Source organism: Neoarius graeffei, chromosome 8 (genome assembly GCF_027579695.1).
Source record: "Neoarius graeffei isolate fNeoGra1 chromosome 8, fNeoGra1.pri, whole genome shotgun sequence".
Taxonomy (NCBI): domain Eukaryota; kingdom Metazoa; phylum Chordata; class Actinopteri; order Siluriformes; family Ariidae; genus Neoarius; species Neoarius graeffei.
Window position 1 is genome coordinate 11,474,431 of NC_083576.1, and position 21,359 is coordinate 11,495,789.

Here is a 21,359-nt window from a genome sequence, read left to right on the forward strand (position 1 = left end):
TAATTTGGTTTGTGTTTGCTCCACTGCTTAATTGATTCACTGAGGACATTTGTGAAGTCCTCATGGATTAGACTGGTGTGTAAGAGTGTGTGCTTGTGTGCGTCAATTCTGTGGTCTTGGCCTGATGGTCATCTATTGAAGTCTCATCAGTGTCTGTTGTAGTGAAAGGAACATCTTTCTTACATCTCTACCTTTTTACTCCTTCCCTCAATCCTCCTGCATACCTGACACTCCCTACTTCACTTGTTGCTCTCCACACCTCCTACCCTCAACCCCCCACCACACTCCTGACTCCCAAACGCCCTACACTTACCCCCCCACTGTACTCCCAACGCTCCTTACTGCACTCCTGACTCCTAAACGCCCTACCCTCAACCTCCCTACTGTACTCCCAACACTCCCTACTGCACTCCTGACTCCCAAAAACCCTTCCCTTAACCTCCCCACTGTAGTCCCAACACTCCCCTACTGCACTCCTGACTCCCAATCGCCCTACCTTCATCCCTCCACTGTACTCCCAACACTCCTTACTGCACTCCTGACTCCCAAAAGCCCTACCCTCAACCTCCCCACTGTACTCCCAACACTCCCCTACTGCACTCCTGACTCCCAGTCACCCTTAGCCTGGGCCCGCCCATCCGAAGCGTGACGCAACACAAGGGCCTGTTGCGAGCTTAGTCTGGCCAGGCAAGCTATCTACAGCTCTTCCAAGCTCCCGAAAAATCGGGAACCAATCAACTTTGAGCATCTCCAACGGCCCTGGGTAGAAGCGTGTTCAAGGCACTGACGTAGTAGAACTGCGACCGGAAGCCATAGATTGTTTACAGAATCTATGCCGGAAGCGCTTCATTCACGCTTCCGCATCTATTACGCATAGATGCTGTATTGAAAGCATTCAACGGGAAGTTCTCATTGAAAACGGAGCAAAGAGCAGCCCTGGAGGTATTTATTGAAAGGAAGGACGTTTTCGCCTTGCTCCCGACCGGCTTCAGTAAGAGTTTAATCTACCAGTTAGCCCCATCGCGTCGCATACATCAGAGGAAAGAGTGATGTGATTGGTTTAAGCTTTGTCACAGCCTTTTCTGGCTTCGACCAGTAGCAAACTGAGGCATTTCAGGGAGGCGGGTCAACCACGGGCTCTGGGAAACGGTTGGGCTTAATATCTTGGCCAGACCAATAGCTCGGAGAGCTTTGAAGTCGCGTTAGCCAGGCTAAGTCGCCCTACCTTCATCCCTCCACTGTACTCCCAACACTCCCTACTGCACTCCTGACTCCCAAACGCCCTACCCTCACTCCCTACTGTACTCCCAACACTCCTTACTTCATTCATTACTCTCCACACCTCCTACCCTCAACCCCCCCACTGTACTCTCAACACTCCCTACTGTACTCCTGACTCCTAAACGCCCTACCCTCAACCCCCCCACTGTACTCCCAACACTCCCTACTGCACTCCTGACTCCCAATCACCCCACCCTCATCCCTCCACTGTACTCCCAACACTCCCTACTGCGCTCCTGACTCCCAATCGCCCTACCCTCAACCCTCCACTGTACTCCCAACACTCCCTCCTGCACTCCTGACTCCCAATCGCCCTACCCTCAACCCCCCCAGTACTCCCAACACTCCCTACTGCACTCCTGACTCCCAAACGCCCTACCCTCACTCCTCACTGTACTCCCAACACTCCTTACTTCATTCATTACTCTCCACACCTCCTACCCTCACTCCCCACTGTACTCCCAACACTCCTTACTTCATTCATTACTCTCCACACCTCCTACCCTCAACCCCCCCACTGTACTCCCAACACTCCCTACTGCATTCCTGACTTCCAAACACCCTACCCTCAGCTCCCCACTGTACTCTCAACACTCCCTACTGTACTCCTGACTCCCACACCTCCTACCCTCACTCCCTACTGCATACCTGACTTCCAAACGCCCTATCCTCACTCCCCACTGTACTCCCAACTCCACTTGTTACTCTCCACACCTCCTACTACCCCCCCTCTGTACTCCCGTCACTCCCTACTGCACTTCTGTCTCCCACACCACCTTCCGTCACTCCCAACTGCACACCTGTCTCTCCACACCACCTTCCGTCACTCTCTACTGCACTCCTGTCTCCTAACACCTCTTTCCCTCCGTATCTGATGCACTCCTGACACTCCACACCACTTTTTCTGCATTCCTTTCTGCTCAGTCTCTACTCCTCCTTTTCTTCATTGTCCCCCCTCTGCTTGCACACATGAACCTTAGAATATAAGGAAATGCAGAAGTTTTGGCACCTGGATTAGAATCTATAATAGGTTTTCTATAATAGAAAATAATCTATAATGATCATCTTCAGCTGATTGGGTTGTAACACGTCCCGATAACTGGGTGTTCCTGCTGTGCCCCTAATGGTATCCCACAATGCTTTGGGGCTTGGCCTAAAGAATTGTCCCTTATTCTCAGCAAAGCTAGCGACATGGCTTCCTTTTATGCATTTAAATAAATCATTACAGAAGTTTCTCAGAGAGGCTTGAAAGCATTGATCCAAGAATAGCCGTCTGAATTATTAATGGTCACTTCACGCTCATCTGAGCCGTCCAAACAGTGCTGCGGATTGCACTCAGTGGCTGAAAAATAGATTGGCCCGTTTATCGGTGAGACACGGATTTACAGCGACTGCCAGCATCTTCCCTGATTAGCTCTTAATGGTTTCCAAGGCAAAACATCTTTCCAGCTGCTTAGTGTACATCAATCATGACGGTCGATTTACACCTTGGCTGAAATCAGCAGGGAGCATAAATTGAATAAACTCAGTTTCCTGATGTGGTCTGTTTGTATAGCTAAACCGTATATACTGGAATTGTTACTATTCACGGTCCAAGGTATTACATAACACCGTAAATAATCCTGCATATTGTTTGTATGATGCCTTTGTTATGAATATATCTATGCTTTTATCTTATTTAAGCTCCTAGGGCTTAGTGGTCACATGCGTGGACAGCACTTTATGTAAATTTGGAACAAGAATCCACATATGTGGACATACTTTTTCTCTAAAAGTACATCTTATCAAAAGATGATGCTTAGTTTTTATTCTAATCAGGTTCTAAATAAGCCCAAATAGCAAAGAGAAATAAAAAATGCATGTAAAAAACAGCTTGGGCCTTAGGAGGTTAAATATAATACTTCTAATCATGATTTTATCAATAAATATTATTCTTTTTAAACTCGTTGTTGCTCCTCGGCAGGGCGTAGGCCAAAGCCAAAAGAAAAGTTGCATTTTTGCTATAATGTGTGATGTGTATTTTTCACACACACACACACACAAAAAAACATATTTGACAGCAGAAAAAGTCAGAAAAGGGCCTACATTTTGACATCTCAGGATATCCAGATTTTGTTCTATCCACATTCACTGGATATGAGTAGTTGTGCGCTCTGATTGGCTACTCTACTATTAGGCTATCAGCCCGTATACCATGAGTAGAGAAAAACAAAATGGTGGTGCGTCTTGCTGAACCAACTGAGGATGAAATAAAAACTCTACTCAAAAACAAGTCCCCAAAAAATACAAAAAAATAAAAAGCAACAAAATATGGAATCAAAGTATTTGATGGTAAGAACATATATTTTTTTTTTTCAAGAATTATTATTATAGCGTTTTTCACAAACTGTTACTATCATTTCACTGGTTTGTTTACATTCTTCATCTTTTAATCATTAAAATGAACTTTGCACACTTTTTCACTTCTTTCAGAAAGTTTGAATCTTAATTTTTTTTCGATAAAATGTTTTCAGTGATCGACTGTTGATGTAAATCTTGTCAAATTTTTAATATTTTTCTACGCGTGTATGCAATTTGTCACATGTCCGCCAAGCGGAAATTATTTTGCCGGACGTTTTGTATAAAGTTTTTGTTTATCGAATTTGCAAAAAAAGAAAATGCTCAGTTTCTCAAAATCCAGTGAATGTAGATGGAATAAAACAGTTATTCCACTCAGTCTCGTCGTACATGGTTTATAGCTATCAGCTCATGTACGGTACGACTCGATTTTGTGGAATAGCTTAAATATTCATATAAAAATTAGAATTCAGCATATTGGGAAAAAAATAAGTCAGCAAATAAATCAATAATTATTCACTGCAAATAGATTTTAAAAAAATCTAAAAGAATAAAATATGTTAAAATTAATTGGTAGATAAATTAATAAGATAAATAAAATGCATAAATGCAAGCAACCTCAATTCAAACAATGAAATAAAACGCATCAAATACAAAATGCCTTTAAAGCTCCAGGGACTGTTTGGACACGATGATTAAAGACAGATCTTTGAGATTTAGACACCATGCTGGGGAAATCTCTGCTGGATCCAGCGTTCGCTTGACCTCTAGCGTGTACCACAAGGTCAAAAGTTCCCCCCCAAAAATCTCTGAAATGATTTGGAGGATTATTTCAAATAAGCGAACAAATTGCGACATGCGATATGGCTTTGTGAAGCAATGAATAAATATGCATCATGACGACACTCACCCCACCCTCATTGACTCCACCCCATAGTGGAAAACCCCGCCCACTCAGAGCTAGCTGAGTTTTGAGTGGTTTTTCATGCCATAGTGTGTGAATATTTGATGAGCTGTTTGGATGGGAGTTGATTAGAAGTGACGTGGTGCGAGAGGACTTGAAAAATTCAGCTTGCATTGTGAGGATGATGATGATGATGGGAGTGGATGTTTGCAGACGTTTCACCCAGAGTGCATGGGGGGTGTTCTCCATTAGGTGAAAAGCACCTCTGAGGCAGGTGAGAGTCGTTCCTCGTGGGCCATCTCACCCCGTCATGGCTAATGCATGTCTCGCAGCTCTTTTGTTATTATAGTCTGTGAAGTGAGCGAGGTCGGAGGCAGCCTGCGCTTACCTGCATGCAGTATTAGCTGCTGATGACAGCGAGGTCTTTCGAAGCAAGTGACGTCTGTTTTCTTGCTCCTCTTCTCCTTGCTGTGCATTTTGATGTCTTGAGGTGTGTCTCACCCTCAGAGGTATCAGACGTGACCTGCTCGACTGTCTTGGTGTAGTTGTGGACTTGATGAATGGATTTGATGTGAGCTCTGAAGATATGGAATCAATTTTGTGCCAAAATGTTCATACAATACTTTTGAAATATCAAACAAAAACGATAAAATACAAAAAAAGAAAAAAAAAGTCAATTTTTTTAGACTGGCAAACAAATTATTCGTGTAATCGTGCAAAATATCAGTCTATTACTCTTCAGAAACCTTTTATTTTTGTTCCGCGTCTTTCTCAGTTTTGCTTGACGCAATTTATTTTGGTTGCGATTCCAGCTTTCTCGTTTGCGCTCCCTGACTTTTTGCTTGCAGTTTTGGCACAAACTTGACGTGTGGGTGGGCTGTCCAGGAACGCATTCCCATTGGCTAACTTGTGTTTGACTGACAGCTACGCTCAGCCATTCCCTACTCGGATTCTGGCGGACTGTTTGACGAGTGACCGATCCATTGACGGTAAACAAGGATCGAGTGGACTTCAGCGGCGACTATGATACTGAATTTACACTTTGTTGAATTAATTCAGTATCATAGTCGCCACTGAAGTCCACTCCATCCTTGTTTACCGTCAATGGATCGGTCACTCGTCAAACAGTCCGCCAGAACCCGAGTAGGGAATGGCTGAGCGTAGCTGTCAGTCAAACACAAGTTAGCCAATGGGAATGCGTTCCTGGACAGCCCACCCACACGTCAAGTTTTTTGCCAAAACTGCAAGCAAAAAGTCAGGGAGCGCAAACGAGAAAGCTGGAATCGCAACCAAAATAAATTGCGTCAAACAAAACTGAGAAAGACGCGGAACAAAAATAAAAGGTTTCTGAAGAGTAATAGACTGATATTTTGCACGATTACACGAATAATTTGTTTGCCAGTCTAAAAAAATCGACTTTTTTTTCTTTTTTTGTATTTTGATTTGTCGTTTTTGTTTGATATTTCAAAAGTATTGTATGAACATTTTGGCACAAAATTGATTCCATATGAAGACGGCCTAGTTTTGCTTTGCTCATTCTCTGTACTTTATTAGTCATTCAATTATAATGGGTTTTCCACTTTGAGATGTTTTGTGAGAATATCAGTGCTCACTTCAATAGGTCGGGGGTTTTATTATTTATTTTTTTAAAAAACCTTATTTAGTTATTCATTGGTTCACTTTCATACTTGTTCATGGAAATGGTTTTTGATACTACTCCTAGATTTTAGACTGTGGGTTTCTTATAGGGTGTTCACACGGCACATATTTGCATCGATGCTGCACCGATGTATTTTGTTGCGATATATCTTACACCGGTGTAAATTTTGCGCAGCGTTCACACATCACAACCCTGCTTACTAGAGAGAAGCCTGTTAGCACCGGTGCAGCCCCACTTGCGGTCACACGGCAGTTTCTGCGACCGTGCAATAGTAGCAAAAACTTTATTACCATCATTTCCTTTGATAGTAATAAAGTTTTGATATCATTTCCTTTAATTACTATCATTTCCTATCATCATTATTACTATAATTTGCGATAGTAATAATGCGGAAATTAAATATGCGCATGCGTGAAAATGTACTTCCTTTTCCCGGTTGTCATGGCATCACCAAGTGCCGGGAAAACGACGTGGATGAAGACACCAGTGTCGCCAGATATTGCTGATGTTTTCCATCCCAAAATATGTTCAAATCCGCCAAAATGCACTTAAAACTGCCCAATCTGGCAACACTGGAAGACACGCAGTTCTGTTGTTGTTGATATTCGCCATTTTGGAAGCACAAAATACCAGGATGCAAATTATGCAATGCCCGTATGTAATCAACTCTCCTCATGCGTAGCGAGTCTACCCCTGTAGCGTTCAGACGTCCCATTTGCCCCACAAACTAGCATTTACTCCGGAGTAAATTTCTTAAACCGCCTCCCGAGCAGGGTTAGATTTGCACCGGTTTAAGCAGCTTTCAGGGGCTACACCGGTATAACTTTGTACCGTGTGAACGCTCTACCGGGGCAGCCCCGGTGCTACACCGGAGTAAAAGTTGCCGTGTGAACACCCCTTTAGGCTATTCTTCATTTGTTTGATTTGATTGCTTGCCTACTTACTTATCGTATCATATCTTTTAGATCATTGCAGTTCAGGGTTCTCCAGAAAATCTGAAGTAGCCGGCTTAAAAAAAAAAAAAAGTAGTAGGCGGCTCGGGAATTTGTAGTGGCGTACTAAAGGCGCTCTACTGCTAGGGGAGTCTGGGGGCGTGCTTCCCACCAAAAAATTTTGAAATTTACATGCTTTCTGGTGCATTCTCAGCGAATAAATTACTAACCGTTTCCCTGTAAAATACTTGCAAAATATGTCTGAAATTTCTCTCCCGATGTGTGTGTGCTTGGCTTTCTCAGTTCCCCTCTGTAGTACGCTGCCTGGCTCTGTAACATAACTACATGGTGAGCTTATTTGCTGCATGTGTAATGGACTCGATGTGCTTCTGGCGTGTTATTGTGTATTGTATAAATGTTTGCACACAGTTAGTTATTTGCACTTTATAAGTATGAAGCCTGAGCTAAGGGACCAAGCATCTTTATGGGAACTTTGGCACTCCGGGTAACTTCTGGATATGAAAACAATTCTTACGGTAGATAGAGAATGATGAATCTACTAATTATTTAAGTTTGCTCATCATGCATACCTTCTAATCTAATTAATTGAGGAAAACTGCTACAGCGTGGTCACGTGGTCCGGTTCAGCCAATCAGAGCACGAGAATCGATCAACGAATATGGTGTCGCTTCCAGTCATGCGAGACCCGGATTGGAGACAATTTTGTGGTGAAATAATTGGATTTGCAGCAGAGATGATATAAATCACTCGAACATTGAAAGGCAAGTTTTTCTGGGATCAAGTAGCCGGCGCAGACCATCTGTGTAGGCGGAGAAAACCGCCGGTCGCCGGCGCTTGTGGACATCTCTGCAGTTGTATTTGATACTGCTCCTAGATTATAGAGCTTTGGCTTCAAGGTCCTTCTTAAAAATTCCATCCAACCCATCTTCTTATCTTTTAGTTGCTTTATTACAGTGGTTTTTATACTACTCTTGGATCTTAGATTTTGGGTTTCTTGGGCTATTTTTCATTTGTTGCTATTATTTTTATTTATTTATTTATTTGCTTGCCTACTTAAGAAGTATTGTATCTTACCTTATTTTAGATCATTGCAGTTGTTTTTGATGCTGCTCCTGGATCATAGATCTTTGGCTTCTTGGTTATTCTTAAAAATTCCATCCTTCCAACCCATCCATCCATCCATTTTATCTTTTATTTGCTTTGTTACAGTGGTTTTTGATCCTGCTCTTGTATCTTAGATTTTAGGCTTCTCGGTTATCTCATCTCATCTCATCTCATTATCTCTAGCCGCTTTATCCTGTTCTACAGGGTCGCAGGCAAGCTGGAGCCTATCCCAGCTGACTATGGGTGAAAGGCGGGGTACACCCTGGACAAGTCGCCAGGTCATCACAGGGCTGACACATAGACACAGACAACCATTCACACTCACATTCACACCTACAGTCAATTTAGAGTCACCAGTTAACCTAACCTGCATGTCTTTGGACTGTGGGGGAAACCGGAGCACCCGGAGGAAACCCATGTGGACACGGGGAGAACATGCAAACTCCGCACAGAAAGGCCCTCGCCGGCCACGGGACTGGAACCCGGACCTTCTTGCTGTGAGGCGACAGCACTAACCACTACACCACCATGCCGCCTGCTTCTCGGTTATTAAAAAAAAAATCTGCACATCCATCCATCCATCCTACTTCTTATGTTATATTTACTTCATTGCTGTGGTTTTTGATGCTACTTCTGGAGCTTAGTTTTTAGGCTTCTAGGTCATCCATCAACATCCATCTATCCAAGTTTTTGATGCTACTCTTGGACATCTTTGCTATATATATATATATGTATGTGTGTGTGTGTTAATTATCATACAAGCTTACCATAACAGGCCTTAATAGGCATTAAAATGTCTTAAATAAAATTAACATGATCTTAGGGCTTTTCATGACTATGTAATGTATTTAATTATCTCTTGCAAAGACAGACTTTCCGCTTATTTCCTATACATACTCGGTGAGACTGTGCTGTTGTTCGACCCCTAGGCCACGGAGAGCGAACCAGGCGACATGGACTTGAGTGGCCTGCCTGAGACTGCCGTTGACTCTGAAGAGGACGATGATGAGGAAGACATCGAACGCGCCTCTGATCCACTCATGAGCCGAGACATTGTCCGTGACTGCCTGGAGAAAGACCCCATGGACCGTACAGACGATGACATCGGTGAGCCACGCCCACACGTGAATAAAATACATCCAGTATAATCACCAGAGCCGGTGGATTTTTGACGATTGTCAAGTTTGTGATATTCAGAAAGTGCCGAGTTTAAGTGAATGTAAAGTGGACGGAGAGAGAGAACTGTAAGAGCTGAATGATTTTATTTTTTTGTGTGTGTTTGATCAAGTGTTTGCGTAAGCAGGGAGAGGTGAAGCAAGTTCGTGTCATGGTGGATTGAGGACAGTGGTTGGTGGTGAGGGGGGTTAATATTTGTTTCTAGGTCAGCTGAGCGACAGGGCTTCCCCAAGCGCATTAAACTTTGATTTGCAGGCTGTGGCTTCACACTGACACTTTAACACAAAACCAGCCACCACCTAGACACGCCGCGGGCAGGAAGGGGCCAAAACACACACACGCACATGCACACACACACACACACACATCCTCCTCCGTTCACGGCTCTGTCATACACCAACTTGATTTATTAAATGCAATAAGTGACGGGGTAGAAAGTTATCACATCTTATTTCATGATGAGCACAGTAAACACTCAGAGAAAAATGAATTCTGAATTATTTATATTTTCTTCAAGGATTTTGTGAGACGTGAACGAAGGATGAAAAGCGACCTTCAGAGCCTCCACAACTCCTTTCATACAATCATCACTCTTTGTCTGTCTGTCTGTCTGTCTGTCTGTCTGTCTGTCTGTCTTTCTCTTCCTGTGCATCTGTTTCTCTCTTTTCCACTGTCTCTGGGTCTGTCTTTCTGTCTCTCCGTTTGTCTTTTTTCCTTTCTTTGTTTCCCTTTCTCTTTTCTTCTGTATCGGTTTCTCACTCAGTGTATCTCTGTGTGCCTCTCTCACTCCCCCTCTCTTTGTTTCTCTTTTCCTCTGTCTCTTCGCCTTTCTCTCGGTCTTTCTATGTCTCTCGTTCCTGTCTCCTTCTCTTTTCCTCTGTATCGCTGTGCTTCTGTATCTCTCTCTGTGCCTCTCTCGTGCGGTCTCCTTATCTTTCTCTCTCTCGCTGTGTCTGTCTCCTCTCTTTTCCTCTGTCTCTGAGTCTGTCTTTGTCTCTTTTTCCTTTCTCTTTCTCTTGCTGTCTCCTTCTCTTCTCTTTTCTATATGTTTCTCACTCGGTGTATCTCTGAGTATCTCTCTCTCTCTCTCTCTCACCTCTTCTCTCTTTCTCACCCCATTATTTTTCACTTTCTAACGTGTCTTGTCTCGCCCTGGTGTCCACAGAGCAACTGCTGGAGTTCATGCACCAGCTGCCGGCCTTTGCAAACATGACCATGTCGGTGAGGAGGGAGCTGTGTGCAGTCATGGTGTTCGCTGTCGTGGAGCGAGCTGGAACCATCGTCCTTAACGACGGCGAGGAGGTCAGTCTAATTAACTAATTTATTTATTTAAATTTCACCCCACTTTTTTATTGATTTTATTGACTGTATAATCCCACGACTACTTTAACTTTATGCCACTGGTCTGAGTTTCTTGAAGGATACACAGTACCTTTGATAGAATAAGAAAGCGTAAAAAACAGGATTATTTACAGTACTTATAGTATGTGAATGTTTGTGTGTGTGTGTGTGTGTAGCTGGACTCGTGGTCGGTGATCCTGAACGGCTCTGTGGAGGTGACGTACCCCGAGGGCCGCACCGAAATCCTCTGCATGGGTAACAGCTTCGGCGTCTCGCCCACCATGGAGAAAGAGTTCATGAAGGGCGTGATGAAGACCAAGGTGGACGACTGTCAGGTAAGACCGCAAACACGACGGCTTTTTTTTTCTTGCTTCTGCTTGGACTCGCCCTCAAACGATAATGAAAAGCTCGACCTACAGTGGTGCTTGAAAGTTTGTGAACCCTTTAGAATTTTCTATATTTCTGCATAAATATGACCTAAAACATCATCAGATTTTCACACAAGTCCTAAAAGTAGATAAAGAGAACCCAGTTAAACAAATGAGACAAAAATATTATACTTGGTCATTTATTTATTGAGGAAAATGATCCAATATTACATATCTGTGAGTGGCAAAAGTATGTGAACCTCTAGGATTAGCAGTTAATTTGAAGGTGAAATTAGAGTCAGGTGTTTTCAATCAATGGGATGGCAATCGGGTGTGAGTGGGCACCCTGTTTTATTTAAAGAACAGGGATCGATCAAAGTCTGATCTTCACAACACATGTTTGTGGAAGTGTATCATGCCACGAACAAAGGAGATTTCTGAGGACCTCAGAAAAAGCATTGTTGATGCTCATCAGGCTGGAAAATGTTATAAAACCATCTCTAAAGAGTTTGGACTCCACCAATCCACAGTCAGACAGATTGTGTACAAATGGAGGAAATTCAAGACCATTGTTACCCTCCCCAGGAGTGGTCAACCAACAAAGATCACTCCAAGAGCAAGGCGTGTAATAGTCGGCGAGGTCACAAAGGACCCCAGGGTAACTTCTAAGCAACTGAAGGCCTCTCTCACATTGGCTAATGTTAATGTTCATGAGTCCACCATCAGGAGAACACTGAACAACAATGGTGTGCATGGCAGGGTTGCAAGGAGAAAGCCACTGCTCTCCAAGAAGAACATTGCTGCTCATCTGCAGTTTGCTAAAGATCACATGGACAAGCCAGAAGGCTATTGGAAAAATGTTTTGTGGATGGATGAGACCAAAATAGAACTTTTTGGTTTAAATGAGAAGCGTTATGTTTGGAGAAAGGAAAACACTGCATTCCAGCATAAGAACCTTATCCCATCTGTGAAACATGGTGGTGATAGTATCATGGTTTGGGCCTGTTTTGCTGCATCTGGGCCAGGACGGCTTGCCATCATTGATGGAACAATGAATTGTGAATTATACCAGCAATTTCTAAAGGAAAATGTCAGGACATCTGTCCATGAACTGAGTCTCAAGAGAAGGTGGGTCATGCAGCAAGACAACGACCCTAAGGACACAAGTCATTCTACCAGAGAATGGTTAAAGAAGAATAAAGTTAATGTTTTGGAATGGCCAAGTCAAAGTCCTGACCTTAATCCAATCGAAATGTTGTGGAAGGACCTGAAGCGAGCAGTTCATATGAGGAAACCCACCAACATCCCAGAGTTGAAGCTGTTCTGTACGGAGGAATGGGCTAAAATTCCTCCAAGCCGGTGTGCAGGACTGATCAACAGTTACCGCAAACGTTTAGTTGCAGTTATTGCTGCACAAGGGGGTCACACCAGATACTGAACGCAAAGGTTCACATACTTTTGCCACTCACAGATATGTAATATTGGATCATTTTCCTCAATAAATAAATGACCAAGTATAATATTTTTGTCTCATTTGTTAACTGGGTTCTCTTTATCTACTTTTAAGACTTGTGTGAAAATCTGATGATGTTTTAAGTCATACTTATGGAGCAATACAGAAAATTCTAAAGGGTTCACAAACTTTCAAGCACCACTGTATATAAATAAAACACGTTTTATCAGTCTTGCAGCTTCCATGTGTTTTAAAAAAAATCTGGTTGTGTTTGAGAGTTTCTAGGCAGCCTGAGCCTGAAAGAGTCTTCATTGTCTTCTTTCCCAAACCCATTTAGTTCTGATAATAGCTTCTTTTATGGTGTGTTAAAATAATAAGTGGGTGTATAATGGGAGCCAATTAGAAAAAAAATTGGCAATGATATAAATTTTGGCAGCGTTTCAGTCCACCAGACTCATCGCAGTCTGGTGAGGGATTTGTTTTTGTCTGAATAAATTTATTTCAATTAAAGGTTGGATTTTTCTCAGCGTGAGATGACGCGACTTCACCAAAAGGTGGATTTTTTTAAACCCCTTTTACTAATCTTTACAAAAAAAAAAGTCCTTCGTGTGCCACAAGGCGCGTTGGGTGGCGCCAATCTCAGTTTCTATAGCCCTCGGCCTCTCGCCTATTCCGTAACTAGGGTTAGAGTGGGGGGCTGGTCCTCTGGAAACTGCGAGAGTTTGACCTTCTGCTCACATCTGTATTGCGGCACCTCTCCAGATGGCAGTTGGTGTGACCCAACTGCAAGTAGAACTCACGATCGAGAGGCGGACACGCTAACCACTAGGCCAACTTGCGGTTACAAGGGTTGCCAATAATCATGGAGGGCATTTGCGATATGAGAGTTTTTCAATAATCACGTGTATCCATTACTCGTTTTCTATTTTGCAATTTCAAATTGCGCATTAATGGAAACACAGCTAACATTTCGGTTATTTGTAGCCTCTTAAAATTGAGTCATGTTCTCATTACATGTTCTCTTTACACCAACAACTGCACCTCCATGGACCCAGGTGTAAAACTCCTGAAATTTGTAGATAACCCTACGGTTATAGACTCATCCAAGATGGCGACGAGTCTGTACAGGCAGGAGGTCGAACATTTAGTGCTCTGGTGCAGTCAGAATAACTTGGAGGTAAACACGCTCAAGATAGTGAACTTGAGGAGGCACCCCTCTGTGATGCCCCTCCCCCCTAACAATATCCAACAGTCCTGTGCCAACCATGGAGACCTTTAAATTCCTGGGAACGACCATTTCACAGGACGTGAAGTGGGACTTCAACATCAGCTCCGTCTTTAAAAAAGCTCAGCAGAGGATATCCTTTCTGCAGCAACTCAGGAAGTCTGGTCTGACATGGTTCTACACTGCTGTCACTGAATCCACCCTGTGCACATCCATAAGTCTGGTTCGGAGCAGCCACAAAACAAGACAGGACCAGAGTGCAGCGAACAGTAAGGTCAGCAGAAAGGATCGGTGCTCCCCTGCCCAGCCTCCAGGATTTGTACATTTCTCAAACCAGGAAGCGGGCAGAGAAAATCATTAAGGACTCCTCACACCCTGGTCACATCCTTTGCCAACTCCTCCACTCCAGCAGGTGCTATAGAGCACTGCGAACCAGAACCACCAGACATAAAAGCAGCTTCTTTCCCCGTTCCATCAACCTCATAATTATCTGACCTGAACCATCCTTGCAATTATACTCTTGTAGCACTTGTACCTCGTGTAGCATGCTCGCTCGTTTGCACGACCTCACTGCACTCTGTGTACACTAACCGTGTCGTGTATACTTTTTGTATATTGTCTGTAAATATCCTGCATATTGTCTGTGTATTGTGTACTGCTTATATTGTCGAGAGCATACATATTTATTACATGTACTGTATATTATATACTTTATAATATAATAAATTATAAATTATAAATATATATATATTATATATATTATATATTTATATAATGATCTCTTTAGAGATGGTTATATTTATATATATTATATATATTATAAATTATAAATATATTAAAAGTCAGGGTGTGTAAGAATGTAGGTATGGCACAGCAGGCCACTCCAAAAATCCACCAGAATGCAGGAACATCTACTAAATCCAAAATCTCAACCCCCCCCCCATTGTCCATCTCCAGCTGGACGACCCACAAACAAAACACCAGAATGCAGGGGGACAAGTGAATATCAAACTGAATACAAAATTCCCACTTACTGCGTGGTGTGCGGAAAAATTTTGCCGTCGACCGCCCCCCCGCCCCCCAAAAAAAAAAAAATCTCACTCCAAGGAATTTCGAAAAGTTGGCAGCCCTGGTGTTAACAGCTAGCATGCTAACATGCAAATATGCTAATGGAAAGCATGCTAACAGTGAGCACGTTAACACGCTGAGACTTGTATGTTAACTGTTATCATACTAACATGCAGTGTGTGCACGCGCACGCACGCAAGTATTCCTAATAAAGTGGCCACTGAGTTGAAGTGAATTTGTTGTCCATGTCTCAAATTAGCAAATCATTGCCAAATGCATTACCACCTATGGGGGAAATGGAGGGATGCCTCAGTCAATTGGTGGTAAATGGGAGGAAAAGGGGATGAATGAAAGGCAAGACAAAGATGAGTGCGGGTCAGACCTGATATCATGTGTGTGATGGGTGAGTTGGCCTGAGATGCCATATGAAGTTTGGTGGATGTGTGGTGAAATGTTATTGAGCAAAACTCCATTCATTTTAATGGGACCAAAAATCAATGGAAGCCTGTGGAGGGAAAAAGGGATGCGTGAAAACCAAGGAAAAGATAAGTGCAGGTCTCAGATTGAGGGGATGGATGTGTGTGGGGCATTGCCCTGAGGCATCATGTGAAGTTTCATGAAGTTTGGTCACTCGGTTCAAAAAATTGACGGAGAGTAAAAGCTTTTCTCCCAAAACTCCATTAATTTTCAATAGGGGGAAAAAGGGCTGACCGAAAAGAAAGGAAAAGACGAGTGCGGGTCTGAACCGATTTCATGTACCGTATTTTCCGGACTATACGTCGCTCCGGAGTTTAAGTCGCATCAGCCAAAAAATGCATTATGAAGACGAAAAAAAACATATATACGTCGCACCGGACTATAAGTCGCACTTTTTTGAAGGGTTATTCTATCCATAGAATCTGTGATTGTATCTGATAAGCGGCGCGCGGTTACTGCGCGACTGCATTGTTTATTTAATAAACGAACAGCTGAGCAGTGATAACGCGCCCTTTGCCCTGTAAGTAGCCTAGTCTGATTATTTTAAATATCTACTACTATCTTTAATACTATCACTATCGTTATTACTAATAGCCTATATTATTATTATAACTAATATTAGTAGCCTATTACTGATGCATTAATCAGTTTGCTTTTAGAATATTTTTACCGGTAGGGCTTATTATCGCCCCATGGCTCTTTCATCTGTGTTATTAAAGCTGTAGTCATCATCGAGGAGAGTCATTCTTCATTTTTGTCGAATTTTATTTCATCAAATCAGAGGTCAAGTAGGCTATAGGTATATCATCTCCAAAGACAGGTACGGTAGTAAAAACAACCGTCTAGTGAAAAAAAAAACAACAACAACCGCTTTTAAATCCCCTACTTAAATCCTTAAAATGAGTCATTTAACTCATGTCTTGTGTGATCTGATCTCCAATGGTGAAATAAACCGGTTGTGATGAGTACAGTCTGTTATTTTAGAAGATAAATGTAATATATAATTTAATATATAGACTAATAAAAATTAATATTTTATAATATAATATCACGACATATTACTGTCTGTAACTGTTTGTCACTAAAGCGTTTTCTAAGATCATAATGTCTGATATTATTATTATTATTATTATTATTATTATTATTTTACACACACAATAAGCGCATGTGCGTAAAGTTATAGTAAACCATCCCCCGCCTTTTTTTTTTTTTGAGTCGCCGGACCCACCCACCTCCTGCGTTCTGGGACCTCCCACTTCACAAATTAAGCACTGCCTAAAATCATTACATAACTTATTTAAATAACTATAGGCCTATCATTAATAATAAAACACAGGTCAATCAAGTTTATCAAGCTGATGATTTCACTCCAAATCAGCAAATCCATTGAATTCCTCATCCTCGGTGTCGCTTCTCAACAACTCTGCCTCCAGCGGCAGATGAAGCGCCGTTTCCTCTTCTTCTGCGTGGCTGTCGTCAGACTCAGCATCAGCTCCAGTTATTCCGCGGTGAAAAAAAAACAAAAAACATATATACGTCACACCGGAGTATAAGTTGCATGGCCAGCCGAACCATGAAAAAAAGTGCGACTTATAGTCCGAAAAATACGGTATGTGTCGGGGGAGTTGGCTTGAGGTATCACATGAGGTTTGGTGCATCTCCGATGGAATGTGTCTGAGCAGGACGATGCGATTCGTGAGCCCAGTTCATTCTCTGTGGGGGGGACAGAAAAACGATAAGAACAAGAGAACGGGCGTGTCACGCTGCTTTGTGCCGCAAGGACACTAATAATTCTTGAAAAATAAAGATACGTTCTTATGATCAAATACGTTTATTCCATGTTTTGTTGCTTTTTTTTTGTATTTTTGGGGGTTTTGTTTTCAAGTAGAGTTTTTATTTCTACTCAGTTATATTGTTGACTTCATATTTATTTATATTGTGTAATGTCTATATTGTACATTACTGTACATATACACATTTTTCTTTGTGTGTAAGTAATAAATAGCATACAGAGAGAGAGAGGGAGAGTCGTGTCGTCACCCCCCCCCCCCCCCCCCCCCCGGTTCCGCATCACTAAGAACGCATCACTGAATTCCAGAATTCTTTTTGTGTGTTGATGTATTTGGCCAAAATCGGATTCTTTCTCTCGTTAACTGGCTTCTCATTGCGTGCTGATGGTCTGTCGTTTTCTTGATTAAATCCGGGTTTTCTTCTTCTTTCATGACAACTCTCTTCCTGAATGCTCTCTCAGCAAGGTAGTGTCTCCGTTTGCTCATGTCATGTGAAAAATGTTTTCCTTTCAGTTTTCTGAACCATCGCTTCATCAAATGGTCTGAGGAAACCATCTCGTACGAGTGCAAAAACTTGAGTGTTTTCGAAATTCACCTTTCCGTTGCTTGTTTTTTTTAGTTCACAATTTCAAATTTAATAGAAACATGGTTACTGACTAATAATACTGCTATGTGCTCTCTCTCTCTCTGTTTATTCCTCAGTTTGTGTGTATAGCGCAACAGGACTACTGCTGCATCTTGAACCAAGTAGAGAAGAACATGCAGAAGGTCGAGGAGGAAGGAGAAATCGTCATGGTTAAAGAGCATCGTGAGCTCGATCGCACTGGCACCAGAAAAGGGCACATCGTCATCAAGGTGAGGATCTGAGGACATTTGTGCTTTGTTGTTGTTTCACAAAAATCTTGTTTATGGTTCAACATGTCAAAGTGCATATTCTGGACCAATTTTTTTTATATGAAAGTATGTCCCTTTACACACTCATCCAGAAGGGTAATTTTGCACAAGGCCATCTGTCTACAGCAGAAAAAAATAAAATAAAGTAACAAAACGCGTCTGGAAAAATCCCAAGGGAGTCTGGAGCCAGAATTGTGACGTTACCTGTGGAAGCGCCAGCAGGCTACGCGAGCTTTGCACGGTTTCAGTGCACAGCCTGTGTACACCAAGCGCTCCCATTTCTCTCTCATTGTCCGGTCTTTTGGAAAACGATGAGTACTAATCCCATCAAGATTGGTGTTGCTACACCCTCCTACCGGTATGATACATCTGTTAACCATTTTAATAATTACGAGATAACGTTGAAGAAATTTGCAGAAAACCACCAGGTCGTTTTCTCATAAACAAACCAGCGCTGACGTCAGATTCAGAGGGAGGCGTCCCGCACGCGACGTCACGAAAATCAATGTTTCCAGGGAAATCCAAATGCAAGTTTTTTCAGAGACGGACCAATTCGCCTCAAACGGCTTGATTTCAACTGAATTTTTCTGGTATTGCGCAAGGTAAAAAAAAAAAAAAAATGCAGAGAATGTGACAGATATTTGACCAAAGTTTAATATAAAATAGGAGAATTACATTGATCTTGCTCCTGAATTTACCCGTGATATGCACTTTAACCTTACTCGGACAGGATTACTTTCACTGGGTGACGTTTTTCGTTAGCCTTACTAATTAAATGCAGGCTCATTTATACAATGTGTTTTTTTTCTTATGAACCTGGATTTGTGCTTCTGTGTTGTTTTACATTCAGTTGCAGTTACACTACCGTTCAAAAGTTTGGGGTCACTTTGAAATGTCCTTATTTTTGAAAGAAAAGCACTGTTCTTTTCAATGAAGATCACTTTAAACTAATCAGAAATCCACTCTATACATTGCTAATGTGGTAAATGACTATTCTAGCTGCAAATGTCTGGTTTTTGGTGCAACATCTCCATAGGTGTATAGAGGCCCATTTCCAGCAACTCTCACTCCAGTGTTCTAATGGTACAATGTGTTTGCTCATTGCCTCAGAAGGCTAATGGATGATTAGAAAACCCTTGTACAATCATGTTAGCACAGCTGAAAACAGTTGAGCTCTTTAGAGAAGCTATAAAACTGACCTTCCTTTGAGCAGATTGAGTTTCTGGAGCATCACATTTGTGGGGTCGATTAAATGCTCAAAACGGCCAGAAAAATGTCTTGACTCTATTTTCTATTCATTTTACAACTTATGGTGGTAAATAAAAGTGTGACTTTTCATGGAAAACACAAAATTGTCTGGGTGACCCCAAACTTTTGAACGGTAGTGTAATTCATTTCGAGAAGACGTAAAGTTACATGATAAAGCGCATCTGAGCCTCAGCATCTCAGTCCATATGGTTTCCAAGTCAAAATGTAATGTTTAGCAATTTCATGCACAGTGATGTTACACACAGTAATGAGCTCCATTTCTCTTTAAAGCTTTCTTCACTTGTTTGGTTGTGTCTCAAATCTAGAACACTGGCCTGACATTTTAAATGTATTTACTAATTTGGAAAATACAGATGAAAAGTCCTCAGAACAGACTTTTTGATAGGTATGATACATGGGTGATGATATATGGGGCAACTTTCTGGGCAGTGTTGCCAGCAACGGGCAACCGGGTGAGAGACAGGGCAACTAATCAGGGCAACAAGAGCAAATCTCTTGCCAGAGAGACGGACACCACAAAGATGGACACTGAAACATTTATAGTTGTCACGTTTGTCTTGGCTTCAGCATTTATTTCGCTCAAGTAAAGTACATTTATGTCTGTACCCTACATAGCTAGCGATAACTTTCAGCTAATTATGTTAGCAAAAACCACGTAGTTAGCCAAATCCCATTCTATCTCTATGGAACGGTGGTTAGCTAACACCACTTTACACTTAACTGAAAAAAAACGATGTCTTAATTACAACCTGAGCACCTAAAAATAAATTTCTGTTGGTTTTCTAAGCATTTGGTGAGGTCAATTCACCACTTGGGGTTTACACAGAACAACTTATTGGCATAAAAAGACACAAGTTGTCTCATTTTTTTTTTCTTCGCTCCACTGCTGGAGATGCCGCCATCTTTATTAAAAATTTCAGAATTCTTATGTGGTCATGTGATTCGCTGCTGGCACTCTGATTGGATGATATTTAAAAATTGCCCAAAATGGTTCAGATAGAAATTATGTTACCCAATCTCAACGCAGGGCTCGACATTAACGCTATTCCACCTGGACGGGACCGACTAAGGCCCTGTCCACACGGCAACGGATTCAGGCGAATCTGATAAAATTGTTTATCGTTTCGGCCTGGCGTCCACACGGCACAGGCATTTTGGGTGCCCCAAAACGAAATCTTTTGAGAACAGGTTCCAGAGTGAAAAAATCTGGCAACAGAGCCGTTGCGAAGTCGTCTGGATGAGTAGAACGGATTTGTTTACGATGACGTCACAACCACATGTGCTTCATGCCGGGTAGAAGTGTAACGAACTCGATGCGAGTTGTCAACAAATCCTGTAACTTGGTTCATGAAACGCACTTACAGAATATTTTCACTGTGAATATTTATTGTGTAATGGTGCAAAGAAAGAGAGAGAGAGAGAGAATAGCCCTTAGGGCAGAGTCAATCCTGCCAGCAAAAATAGGGAAAAAAAGCAGTGATCTCACCTCTTCAGATGTTGGTTTAAGTCCGACAATACATTCCTCAAAAAGGGCGTAGAAGAACAAAGTAATCCATCAACGTGTAGCATTCAATTTATTCCGGACCATTAAAGAATTCTGGAGGATCTCAAAATGTTGGCGTACCGGCTTCCATCTACCCCCATTCATTCCTCTTTCTGTGTCTCCATTCAAAAAACGAGTACGTGATTTAAAGGGACTATATCCATAGGATAGGGAGTGAGAAAGTGTGTGACAGTGACAGGGATAGTCACTGTGTGCATGCGCAGTTATGCGCATGCGTCTGCTTCTATTGTTCTGGTGTCTCTGATGGGACCGTCTTACAGCGCACGTAGAGGTGTGGCATGTGTATTGCATCGTTTTCAGCAAGCGTTGCGTTGCCATATGAACCTGATATTTTACTGATCCGTTGCCCATGTGGACGCGATATTTAAAAAAAAAAAAATTCTCGTTGCCGTTGTCGTGTGGATGTAGCCTAAATGTTCGGCCCGGACAAGTCGAAGTATTCCCAACTCTCCCGGAAGTTCAGAGAGTCTTCTGCATGTTGATAGCAGCTCCCTG

General features: G+C 42.2%; 1 protein-coding gene across 7 annotated transcripts in view; it reads left to right on the top strand.

Annotated features, from left to right (window-relative positions):
• The window catches only part of rapgef2b (Rap guanine nucleotide exchange factor 2b), a 306,645-nt gene that overhangs the window by 234,781 nt on the left and 50,505 nt on the right, over positions 1–21,359 (top strand). For all 7 annotated transcript variants that reach the window (XM_060927285.1, XM_060927286.1, XM_060927290.1 and 4 more), the window contains 4 exons: positions 9,169–9,346; positions 10,581–10,717; positions 10,933–11,091; positions 17,840–17,992. In XM_060927285.1, coding sequence (XP_060783268.1) covers positions 9,169–9,346; positions 10,581–10,717; positions 10,933–11,091; positions 17,840–17,992 — 627 coding nt within the window. The remainder of the gene's footprint in view (positions 1–9,168; positions 9,347–10,580; positions 10,718–10,932; positions 11,092–17,839; positions 17,993–21,359) is intronic.